The sequence below is a fragment of the Gallinula chloropus genome (genome assembly GCF_964237585.1).
Source record: "Gallinula chloropus genome assembly, contig: HAP1_SCAFFOLD_372, whole genome shotgun sequence".
Lineage (NCBI taxonomy): Eukaryota > Metazoa > Chordata > Aves > Gruiformes > Rallidae > Gallinula > Gallinula chloropus.
Window position 1 is genome coordinate 19,327 of NW_028168597.1, and position 12,808 is coordinate 32,134.

The window sequence follows — 12,808 nt, forward strand, 5'->3', positions numbered from 1 at the left end:
TTTTGTCCTCGATATTAAATCTCTCTCTGGGCGTTCCATCTGCCCCAGTCTGCAACTCTGGCCTCACTGCTGGAGCTCTACATGCAAATGATTTTATGGGTATGAACTGTTGCCCTAAGCTCAGAAGGATTATTCACAGCTACAAAGTCAAGCATGCAGATACACACACACAGGTATTTTCAAACCAGACTGGAAGTTCCAGGACAGGACTTTCATTGCCCTGGTTGCTGGTAGGGTTGGTACTTAACAGCAATCCTGCCTAAGAACACAGCTGTATTCAGTATCACCCTTTCTGGAACAATCAACAGTCTGAAGCCAAACACAACCGTTATATTGCCTACTTTATCCTCTTCTTAGAAACAGGAATATTCTTTTACTGAGATCAGCTGCTTTCATGTGAGTAAAATACCCCATATCCAAAAAAAAAGCCAATCTAGCTCTAAAGACACTGGAAGTTGCAATAATCCTTCTTTTCCAAAGTAGTTTACTCTGATACTTCAGTGTTTCTCATCTCGCAGTCACTACAACAAACACACTCGGTTTTCATCTTAGAATCCTCGCAACACACCCCCTCCTTTCTGAGCTTACGAGCAGCACAACACAAACAGACCTTTTCCTTCTATTTTTTTCCTCACTTCAAGTATAGGTTCTCTTCTGGTGTTCCAAATCCATCAACCATATCTCTGTCTAATATCCAAATCACTTTGCAATGCCAAGAGCAAGCCCGCATATGCGCTCTCTGTCCAGTTCTCATTTCTGTGACAAAACAACAGCATCTATAATAGAGTAGGATATTTCAAGGTCCCATTTTCTGGCCATTTTCACCACTGACCAAGTGATACTGGGGACACCACACATTACAATACCATTTTAATCTATCCCTAGGCAGGGGCATCCCTCCAGATTTACTCCAGTTCTTTAAGATGCTTCCAAAGGGACAACAGAGAAAAACTTCCTTGGAAGAAGCGAAACCCATCTTGGTACCAAAAAATTATTTCCTAAACCAACGTTTCTTAGGCCAGAATTCCAAACTTTCAGATAGAAACCCAGGGATCTCTTCCCTGTGTTACCAATACAGCGTTTAGAAACAAAGCCATGCTGCTGCTGGATCTCTCTCCGATATGACTTACGCAGAGTTTAAGCAAAGAACTCACACTGCCTCCTGAAAAGCCTTGCTTTCCCCCATTCCTCTCCCTGTTAAGTGGACGATTCTACTTCATAGATACCATGGCTTCCCCTGGGGCAAGCCTTGAGGTTTCTGGGATCACACAGCCATTTTCAACTCAGGTCACCAGCCCAAGTTTCCCAAAAGAGACAAGGCTCAGCTGGACAGGCTCATCTTGTGGATTTCCTTGAAACAGCAGAATTTTGAATGCTGTGGAATTTGGCAGCAGTTACCCCAGGCGTAACTTCCTCACTGTCCTTTATAGCCCAGGCTTAGGTGTTCCCTCCCAGGGGTGACGAGTAACATGATTTGGAGAGGTGAACACAATCGACATGTGCATGTGCCCCTTTCTTGGGATTACCACATTTAGGGGTCTCAGCTTTGACAGTCAAGAGAACTGGTTCACCTGGGCTGCTCTGCAGCCACCGTCACCACCTCTGTCCGGCGGGTCTCAGCGTCGCTCTGCAGTCGCTGTCACTCCCTGCAGCAGCTCTCCAGCACACGGGACGTTTCAAAGATCAAACCAGAGCTCAGGAATTGGGGCAGTTGCCCATCAATGCTGGTTTTCATCTCCCCAACAGCGCTCTGTCCAGATCCTTGACCTCAGTTTGTGATTCCTCCCTCCCAGCCTGCAGCCCACCAGGAAATGTCTGTTTCCCTCTCTGTCTCTGCTGTCTGGTCTTCTTCTTTCAATCCTCCCCTCTCTGGCCCAGAGACACTGGCTGATGTTGTCTTTCCCTGACTGCCTGTCTGTCCCTCCCGGTCCCTCCCTGTCTGTCCTGCAGCCTGTTGCTCTGTTTCCCTCTCTCCACACGTCTCTCTCCTGCTCCCTGCCCTTCTCTGTTTCCTGTCAATCCTTTCTCCTCCCCTCTGCCTCTTCTCTCTCCGTGTCCCCCTGTCCTGCTCTCTGGCGTGGCCTGTGTCACCCAGTCCCTCTGCCCTCCTCCCGGCCCTGCTGCTCCTCTGGGCTGCTGCTCAGCACCAGTTTTCTTCAGGCACCTGCTCTCCACAGCCCCTCCATCTCCTTTCTGATCTCTGCCTCTGCTGCCATCTCTCCCAGCTTTTCCCTCCTTCCTCTTCCCTCCCTCAGCTTCCTGCCCATCTTTCAACCCGTCCCTCTGTCCATCTGCTGTCCCTCTTGGGCAGGGGCAGCCCTGGGGAGGCAGCCATGGGGCCTGCGGGGGCAGGGCTGGCCTGGGGGACGGTGTCTCTTAACGGTCCCACTGCAGGAAGCAGCGGCCCCGCTGCGTGATGGGAGCTGTGGGCCAGAGGCTGCTGGGCGGCCATAATAGTTCCTGGGCATGGTGGGAGTCAGAGAGCAGAGGCTGCTGGGCGGCCATGGTGGTTCCCGGGGCATTGTGGGAACTGTAGGCCTGGGTCATGAGGCTACTGGGCGGCCATGGGGGTCTGGCCAGGCCCAGTCTCTGCTCCAGCTGCGACCAAGCTGAGCTGAAGGCTGGGGTCCCCGTGAGGCAGCAAGGCCCTTGGCCAAGCGCAGGGGCTTCTCCTGCCTGCTGGAGCTCCCTGCATGGGCAAGATCCAGGCAGCTGGGAGAGATTCCTGTCAGGAGCTGCCTGACAGATCCAGGCTGCTGCCGGGCAGGGGCAGAGCTGAACACTCCTTCTGCAAGGGCTGGGCCAGGGCTTTCAGGCCCAGTCAGCCCAGCCAGGGCTGGCAGGCAGAAGCCAGCGCTTCACTGCAGGCCTTGCTCTGAGGGCCATGGACATCAGCATGGGAAGTGTTTCTGAGACAGGCATCAGCCTGGCTCCTTTGGCTCTGCTGCCTCTCAGCCCGAATGCAGCAAACCCCTGAGATGTGTGCTGTGTGCTCCGGGCAAAAGGGAGTTTTAAACAGTTCCAGTTCATTCCAGTCTCAGTGTCCTCACTCTTCAAATACTGCTTTCAGGACACATCAGAATTTGCATGGCTTTAGTTTCCATTTTTGTTTCTGATGCTCTTTTATGTTTCATGGTTCACATACCTTGAGAGCAGCAATTTTACACCCACTAAATAAAGCAGGTGGTGACAAGGGCTGAATCAAGCACTGCCACCTGGAAAAGGTTGGTAGGAAAATTGCCCTTCCACCATGATTCTTCACTGACAGACAATACTTGTGAAGATCTATCAGTCTGCTTGCGTACATTTCAATTCCATGTGATGCACTACTATCCTACAGCACTGCTTCTAATGTGAGTTCCACAGAGAACCATACAGGATGTTCCAGAAAAGTCTCTGCTGCTCCCTTTACAAAATACACCTATCATTCCATCAAAAGAGTATCGCCCATCCAGCTTCAGCACCTTTCGCTTCTGGAACACCCTCAGTCCCTGTAGTTCAGTGCACGGAGCTCATTCTGCCTGTGGTTCAGTTCTGGAACTCTGGGCTCTGTTGCCTTATGGGATCCAGAGACTCTGCCAAACAAGGACGTCAGCATTCCTCCTCTTCAGACCCTCCCAGGATGCCACAACTCTTTAAGAACTTCCAGTTACAGGCTGTGTAAAAACCTCCAGGCTGGATGTTCAGGCAGCCAGACTGACAAAATAATCTATCCTGATTCCCCTGATGTTTATGATTTTCTATGAGCTACTCTCAAAAACGCTAGTCATGCAGTAAAAGTAGATCCAGCATTCTGCTGCTCCTTTTAATTGAATTATTTTAGGACAATACTAATCTGAGACTGCTCTTTTTAGAGGCAAAGCACCAAAAACACAGCTAACACTGAATAACAGCAGAAGTTCCTTGTGTCTCTTTCCTCCTGTATGCCTTTAGAAGAGCTAAAATGAAAAAGTAATAAATAAAAAGCACCTGCTGGTTTCCACTATTTCCCAGTTCTGTGCATGAAAAATCAGCTGTCTGCCAGATGTCAGCCTGGTACTAACCCCAGTTAACTGTAACGTAACAAATGAAGAGGTTCTATCTACAAAGTGCATTTAATAAAGTGCAGTTTGGAGCTAAACCTCAGCGTGCAAAGAAAAAACAACTGGTTCTATTAGCCTGAAGGCGATTTCCACTTTCTCTGAGTCAGAAAGTATTTGATAAAAAAAAACCCCAAACAACAAAAAGCCACCTGCTGCAAATCCAGACCTCTGTAGGGACAGAATAACCTCAAATCTATCTCACATTTTACCCCCCCAAAAACTGCAGTGCAGCTGCACTAGTCCTCAGGGAATGCCTCCAGGTGTGTATTAGTGTGGTGGTTTAGCCCTGGCTGGAGGCCAGACGCCCTCCAAAGTCAGTCTGTTACTCCCCTTCTTAGTTGGACAGGGGAAAAAATACATATTAAGAGGTTCAGGAGACAAAATAAGGACAGGGAGAGATCATTCTGTCAGCAATGATATGGGCAAAACAGAGTCAACACAAAGTGAAGAAGAGAGAAACTACCTACTTTATTACACTACAGTACAAAGAACAGTGAAGAAACCAGCATTGGGAGCACAACCAGATCTTAAAACAAACGCAACCAGATCTTAAAACACTTTCCCCCCACCACTGCATTCTTAGCAGACTTCACTCTAGTCATCATTTCACTCCCTTCTTCCCCCAACTGCAGCACAGGGGGGCAGGGACTGGGAGATGGGGGCTTCAGTCAGTCCCTTGCAAGTTGGTTTCCTTCTCAGCCAGGGGGGAGGGCATTCATTCTACACCCTCCCCCTGCTGCACCGTGGGGTCTCACCCACAGGAGATCGTCCTCCGTGAACTCCTCCAACGTGAATCCTTTCCCCAGGGCTTTACCTATTCACCTGCTGCCCTGGCGTGGGTCACAGCTATGGGTGCAGTCACAAATCACAATGTCTCTCAGTCCCAGTCCTCTGTGGGGTCACCAGCCTCCCCCAGCAAACCTGTTCTGGTGCAAATCTCTCTCTCACTTGTCTCTGTGTCTCTGTTTCTCCTCATGGCTGCAAGTGCTGGCAGGGGCTTGTTACAATGTAGGGTCACAGCATCTCTGTGTCTCCACCTGCTCCATCCAGCATGGAGCCCCTCCACAGTCTGCAGGTGGGGGCTCGGCCTTTTCCATGGGTTTCTCCAGGGGCTGCAGGGGCATCTTTCTCTCCGGCACCTGGGCCGCCTCCTCCCCTGCCCTTTCCCGGCCTTGGTGTCTGCACAGCTCGTTACATCTTCTCGCTCCCTTCTCCGGTGGCAAAATGCAGCTGCTTTTGGGTTGTTTTCTCCTCTATGTGATTCTCAGAGGCGCTCGACTGTCTCTCAGGCAGCAACTTTGGCCTTGAATTGCTCATTGTTTATAGTTTAGTCTGGCAGAAAACTCTAACTGCTGCTTAAAGAAACCGTCTCAGCAGCACAGCCTCACCAAACTGACACAGCTACTTTATGTCCTTGAGAGTCAGTTTTTCTGTAACAAGGGGATAAACGATGTATCGGTGGTGGATGCCATCCCGCCCTCGAATCCTTGTTCCCAGAGATAGTGTGAGACTGTCACAAGGAAGTCCTTTGTTATGAAAAAGAAAGGAAAAGACACAGACTCTCTTGTCCTTCCCAAGCCGTTAGTTCCCAGAGCTGCTTCCCATAACTACACTGCATAACTACACTACCTGTATATCGTGATCCTGGACCCTCACATCAACTGTGATTCATAACAGCTCAGTTACAGAGGTTAACATAGTTTAACTGCCTACCGGTTTGATTAACAAATTGCTTAGACAAGGTTTATTACAACTACCACAACTAACACACCCAGTGAACTTCGGGCCTGGCCTTGGTGTCTGCGCAGCTGGTTGCTTCTTCTCGGTCCCTTCTCTGGTGGCAAAATGCCTCTGCCTGCAGGTTGTTTTGTGTCTGAGCTCAAATGGTCGCTGCTTGGGGACAAACTGTGTGTTTTGGTTTAGTGTGGCAAGTTTCTGGCAGAGGAGGGAGGGCTGCAGGGGTGGCTTCTGCAAGCAGCAGCTAGAAGCTTGCCCTAGGCCCGACAGAGTCACCACCAGCTGACTGAGGGCCGGACCTGACGCTGATCAAGGCCCAGCACACGAGTCATATCCCGAGCCTCTGTAAATCATATTTAAGAGGGAAAACAGCGCAAGCAGCTGCTTTTTGCCAACAGAGAAGAGAGTGAGATGTGAGAAACTGTGCAGACACCAAGGCCAGTGAAGGACAGGGGCAGGAGGTACTCCAGGCACTGGAGAGAGAGAGATCGATCCCCTTGCAGCATGTGGAGAAGACGTGGTTCAAGTGAAATCAAAACATGTTAAACTTTGTACACATGAAACAGATTGAGTTACAGTTTATGTCAGAGCTTTGGCAACAGAGGCATGGCTTTCCTAAGCAGGGCAACTCTGTGTGTGTGTGTCCATGGAAAGCAGGAGTGGCGGGACAGGGTGCCTTTTCTCCATGTAAAGCCTAGAATAACTGGGAAAGGGCCCTCCCCAGGAACCATTCCTGATGTCACTGGGTTACTGGGGCATGATGCCATGGTGCTGCACAAGGCTGTGCCATGGTGGAGCTCTTGGGGATGCTGGGAACCTCCTCACCTGTGGTGCTGGCACCAACACCCTGGTGTAGTGCCCAGCGAGGTCTCTGCTTGGCCACGGGCTGGCCCAGGCCCAGCAGTGCTGGCAAACAGGTTGCCCAGTGAGGATCCTGGTTTGCCCAGGGCTTGCACTGGGATGCTGTACTGGGTTGCCCATTAAGGGCACTGGGGATTGTCCAGGGAAAGGATGAAGTGGCCCAGAAAAGGCTTTAGGTTACATGGAATCTGCAGTGGGTTGCCCATTGAGGGCACTGGGTTCCTATCAGAGAATCTCTGCAGTCGGAAGGGCCCCATAAGGCTTCATGAGTACAACTGCCTGCTCCTTACAAGACAACCAAAGACTAAACCATATCACTAACAGCTGCCCAACAGCTGTACCTGCTTGCCCAGCGAGGGCAAGAAGTGGTGCAGGAGAGGAACTAGGATGTCACAGGAAGGTATTTTCTTGCCCAGGGGTCTCACTGGGTTGCCAGTGGAGAGCCCTGGGTTGCACAATGGCCGCATCCTGTTGCCCTGGCAGCTGCAGGGAGTGTTCCAGGGAACAATCGGGTTGCTGAGCACCCTGCGCCCGTGGCAACGGCCCACTGCTCCTGTGTCACTGACGGCACCGGGCCCCTGGCAGTGCTGCCACAGAGCTCGGCAGTGCAGCAGCGAGTTCAGCATCTCCACGAGCACTCCAAAACCCCAGAATGGAGCTGCTTGGCTCTCCCTTGAGGACTACATACACCCACCCAAGATCAACACCCCGCAACTTTCTGCCTCCTATCAGCACAGCCTCCAGCCTTCAGAATCGCTTCCCTTCCTCCCCCTTGCCTAACAGCTTCAGCTCCCCCTGGATGCCCAGAGTGGCCAAACCCACTGTGGGTCCCTCTTCCAAAAGCTCTCAGAGGCTAACCCCCAGAGAGGCACTTCCTCCCATCTCCCACCAAACAGCCCTCTTCACCAGATACACTCCTGGCGACTGGTACAGGTCCAACCTGACCAACTACAACAGGTCAGAGACTGTCCGGCACACTGCAGAGTGTCTGACAGCTGACAGCTCCCGCTTGATGCAAGATAAATACCAGCAGACACGGAAAACCCAGGGAGAAACCACCAAAGCACTGGGACAGCGTGTCAATGACATCATATTTTGGAAGTCAGAGCTGCGCCACGAGCAGGAGAAGATGATCGAGGAGACCAACGCTCTGGCAGACATGAAGGGCCGGCTGGAGAGAACCTTGGCCAACACGGAGGCCCCTCTCCAGGTAAGCGTTCTGTCCCGGGGGCTGCAAGCTGTAGCCTGCTGCCGACACATCTGCAGCTGTTCAAATGTCTCAGTAAGCTTCACTGCAGCTCTGGAACAGTTGAGTTACAAAAGCTGGTAACAAAGAAATGCCTTGATACCTGCTGCATCCCCTGTCAGCACACGCTGAGCACATCAGAGCAGCACTTGGTGAAGCCAATGTTTTCAGAAGCGCTCTACCCAAAGCCCCGGCTCAGAAGACAAAAGCCCAGGTCTTCCTATGAGGCCCTGGCGAGGTCAGCATCAAGCCTGACCCTGAGCTGGGCTGGCACCAGGGGCACATGTGCTCCCTCATGGTGCTGCAATGCTGCCATGGCAGCTCAGCAACTCGCTGCTGATGCCCTGGGCCCTTTTCTCCCCTGCTGTCACCTCTGTGCCCACCTTTCTTCCTTCAATTGATGTGGGGACCATCCCTATCTGGAAGCCTGTCCCTGCAGCCAGCAGTGACGGTGTGTCCCCAACAGGTCACCCAGGAGTGTCTGCTTCATCGGGAGAAGCGGATGGGCATCGACCTGGTCTGTGATGATGTGGAGAAACAGCTCTTTGTGGTAAGTCTGGCAACGCAGATCAGGCGTTCCAGGGACTTGTACCTAAGCTGCTCTAAGAGGCTTTTGCAGCCCTGTTCCCTCACTGGCTCCTGGTGAGGCGGGATGGTCACATCCAGAGAGGAGTTGTCAATGGCTGGATGTCCAGAGGGAGATGTGTGAAAAGTGGTGTCCCCCAGGGGTCTGTACTGGGACCAGCATTAATTAATATCTTCATCAATGCCATTGACAAGGAGGCCGCAGCAGGACTGCTGCTCTGTTTGCTTAGGCAATGTATTTAACCGCAATCCTAAAACCATGCCCCCCTCTGCCTGCCTTTGTATAGCCTGCTGTAAGCTCTTGCAAGCAGGGCAAGAGCTGGCAGGACAGATGGGATCCTAACGCAGGGAATGGCAAAATACAGTCGCTGCAAAGGCATCGTGGAACTGGGAAGGGAATTGTAGCCCTGGGAGTGTGAAGCCACCACTCCCTTGGAACAGTTTTTCTTATCAGTTGGGCTTTAAACTATGAAAAGATGAAAATGTATTTTGGGAAAATAATCCGAGCTGCCACGTCCATAACGGCTGTTTGGCTTTTCAGTATTTGGGACCCATTCTGGGTGTCCTTTTCAGCTGGCTCCTGCAGGCAGGAGGGCTGCAAAATGACTGGGTTTGAGTACGAACCACCTGGGGCATCAGAAATGGGAGGGATGTGTGCTGAAGGGAGCTGAAAGCAAGAGATGCTTGCCTTTGGTGGAGCTGAATGTTGTGAGAAATGGTGGGGACTGGCACCAAAGTCAAGGCCACCTGCTCTTGTCCCACATGGATCAGGTTTCTCCTGGGGAGGAAAGCATTTTGGAAGCCAACAGGGCAAATGCTGATGGGGAATGGGGATGAGCGTGCGCAGGGCAATTGAGCCCAGATGCTGATGGGCTGGTGTTTTGCCTCTGCCCAGGAACTGGACATCATCAGGTCATGCCAAGAGAGGATGCGACGGCACCTGGAGCAGGCAGAAGCCCAGCTGGTGTAAGGAGGAGCTCCTTATCCCCTGCTGTGGGGCCGAAAGGCACTTGCCTTTGTTATGAGCTGCCCAAGGGGTGCTGCAGGGAAGCAGCATGGGGAGGAAAGCGTTGCACCCCTCCATCCCCTGTGACGGTGGCTGTTTGTGTGTTGAAGGTCCAACAGGCTGGCCCAGCACGATGTGGAGAGAGACCTGGCCAACAAGCAGGCAGCTCACCGCATTGACGAGCAGTGCCACCAGCTGAGGAACAGCTCTACCGGCATCAGCTACTTCCGAGGGGTCGAGCGCGTGGATGCCACGTGAGTGCCCGCCGGGCTTCCCGTCCCCAGCATGCGCGGTGCCTGTCCCTGGCAGGGAGCTGCTCTTCCCCAGCTCGCTGTAAGCACGTGTGTCTCTGCATGGCACGTCCATCCCGCTGGGAGACCCCCGCCTCAGAGGGGACCTTTGGCTCCGCTCCCCATAAAGGGAGAGCAACTCCTGGCTTGGAGCAGGATGCCGAACATCGGGCGGGCAAAACCGACTCCCACCCAGGTCAGCATTCTGTCAGGGCTCAGAGATCAGCCTGGAAACGAATGCAGCCCAGCACCTCTGCACAGCTCATGCAAACACACATTTGATGTCTGTTTCCAAGATGTCTCAGTGCTTGCCTGCATGCTCGTCATTGATGTCAAGTCTGGGGAGTTCATCCCTGCATACAGAGGGCCTGGCAGGGAGCCAAAATGACACAGAAGATAAAGAGACCATGGTCCTAGGGTAGAGTTCAGCTGCTTTTGGGGGTCAGGAATTCAGCTTGGGCGTGGCAGTAAAGGAACGGTGACCTGAACCAGCTCTTGCAGAGAGATGCCCAGAGTGGCAAAGGGCTGAGGAGTAAATCCGCTCATGCAGGCACATGTGGTTTATGGAGGGGCAGAGATTGATTCCATTTTTCTGATGTTTGAATAATTATCTGTAGTAGAGCTTGGACATATTTAGCCAGGCAAATGAATTGCAAAGGATTGATGCCAAAATTCAGAGGCGGGTAAAATGTGTGGCAGATCAGCATGTTTGAAGTGGACCTTCTGTGGTCTCTAACGTCTTTTGCTGACCTTGTTCTGGGCTGCTGCACAGGCGTGAACTTCCTCATGAATACAGACAGGGAATTGACTATTATCTAGTGCTCACTTGGTTTAGTATCAAGCTGAGGTCTGATGAAAATCTCTGTTTTCCTGGGGGAATTTGGTTTGTCCGAGCTTTTGTAAGTGTCCCAGTTTTCTCTATGACTATGTCATGGTTTGATAAGCGTTATCAATCCAGTGGTGTCCAGATGTCTCCCTTCCCCACGGCCAAATGATTTACCCTACTTTCAGTCCCTGCTGCTCCCTGGCAGGGTCTGTGCCCTCAGCAGCACGGGCTTAGCAGGGACCTCTCCTTTCCTCTCCGCTGTCTGCCAGGATCTCAGTGCCGGAGTCATGGGCCAAGTTCACAGACAAGAACATCCTGCGCTCCCAGAGCGAACGGGCAGCCTCTGCCCAGCTGCGGGACAGCATTGAGAACCTGCTGGTGGGGACAGACAATGAGATGCGACAGCAGTTCCACTGCGTGAACTGCGCCTTCACCCACCGCATCGCAGAGACGGCTGATGCCAAGAGGAAGATTCAGGCCCAGCTGAGCAAGGTAGCCTGAAGCTCTCCCTTTGGCTGGGACACTGCTCGGAAACCTCTGCTGTGACAGCAAGGGCAGAGAGAGGCTTTTCCCTCAAGAGACACAGCTGATGGATCTGTGCCTCTGTTTGTGGCAGAGCGACAGGAGTCTGAGCCCATGTATCCAACTTGGGGTTTATTGCAGACAGAGGGAAAGGGAAATGATGTGGTCACTTGAGAATGTAGTTTTTAACTGATGCACACGTGTCTCTCTCCTGGCAGACACTGCAGGAAATCTTCCACCTGGAGAGGAGCATCGAAGCCATTCAAAAAGCCATTCGGGACAAAGGGTTTCCCTTGAAAGTGGCTCAGACCCGGCTGGACAAACGCATCCGCAGACCAAAGATGGAGCTGTGCCGGGACCCTGCCCAGCTCCGGTAAGTGCCCAGAGTGCCCAGCAGCAGCCTGTGAGGCAACCCTGAACCTCACACCTCCTGGAAGCCTGACATGGGCATGAGGCTATGTGAAGGCGCTCAAAGACAGTTGACTCCCAACCCCTGGGCCTGTTCATCCCTCTGAGGGGACTGTTAACAGGGTGTTTTGTTGTTTTTCAGCCTTGTCAACGAGGTCTGTGAACTTGATGAGACAATCCAGAGCCTTCAGCAGCGGCTGAGAGACAGCGAGGACGTGCTGCAAAGGCTGGTTCATAACAAGTCTGTCTTGGAGCACGACCTGGTGGTGAAATCCAACTCCCTCTTCATTGACCAGGAGAAGTGCCTGGCGATGCGCAAGACCTGTCCCAGCACAGTGCGGCTGCTGGGGTATGTTCAGGCTGGGCTCAGCTGCACTCACAGCAACTGAGATATTCCCAGTTTGGTTCAAATGCCTTCCCAGTTTTCTGGAGATGGTTTGACAATAAATGATTAGACTTTTTGTGTTACACAGTCTACCAGGAGTATTTGTTTTCCCCTTTATTTTTTCCCTTTCCACTGCTCTTTCCCAGTGTGCCAGAAAGGAGCTGAAAATACCCCATCAGTGACTAAGAGCAAATGCAGCCACAGGTGTTGATCCCTACCCTTTCAGGCTGCGATTTTAGGAGTAAGTCTGATGTGGAATAACCACCAAGGGAAGTCAAGCTAGTTGTGAGAGTACTTAGCTGTTGCCATCCCTAATGGATTTTAATGCTGCAGCAGAAGAAACACAGAATCCCAGAATCACAAGGTTGGAAGAGACCTTTGAAGATCATTGGGTCCAACCATTCCCATCCTATGCTAAACCAGATCCCTAAGTACCTCATCCACCCTTTTTTTGAACACATCCAGGGAAGGTGACTCAACCCCCTCCCTGGGCAGCCTGTTCCAATATCCAATCTGACCCTGCCCTGGCACAGCTTCATGCCATTTCCCCTTGTTCTATGTTCTGTCACCTGGCTGAAGGGACACCTCCCTTCAGGTAGTTGTAGGTGGTGATAAGGTCTCCCCTCAGCCTCCTCTTCTCCAATCTAAACATCCCCAACTCCCTCAGCCGTTCCTGATATGATTTGCCCTCCAGCCCCTTCCCCAGCCTGGTTGCAATTCTCTGCACTTGCTCAAGGACCTCAGTGTCCTTTTCATGGCGGGGAGCCCAGAACTGCACACAGTACTCAAGGTGTGGCCTCACCAATGCCGAGCACAGGGGCACAATCACCTCCCCAGACCTACTGGCCACACTGTTTTTG

At 52.1% G+C, this 12,808-nt stretch overlaps 1 protein-coding gene across 1 annotated transcript; it reads left to right on the plus strand.

Annotated features, from left to right (window-relative positions):
* Window positions 1–7,332: 7,332 nt before the first annotated feature.
* On the plus strand, window positions 7,333–11,952 carry LOC311204323 (tektin-3-like; the record flags this gene model as incomplete). Its single annotated transcript, XM_084280769.1, has 7 exons — window positions 7,333–7,890; window positions 8,393–8,476; window positions 9,407–9,477; window positions 9,628–9,771; window positions 10,903–11,125; window positions 11,374–11,528; window positions 11,706–11,952. 7 exons carry the CDS (start codon window positions 7,333–7,335, stop codon window positions 11,950–11,952), a joined length of 1,482 nt encoding a protein of 493 aa, XP_084136895.1.
* Window positions 11,953–12,808: the final 856 nt, after the last annotated feature.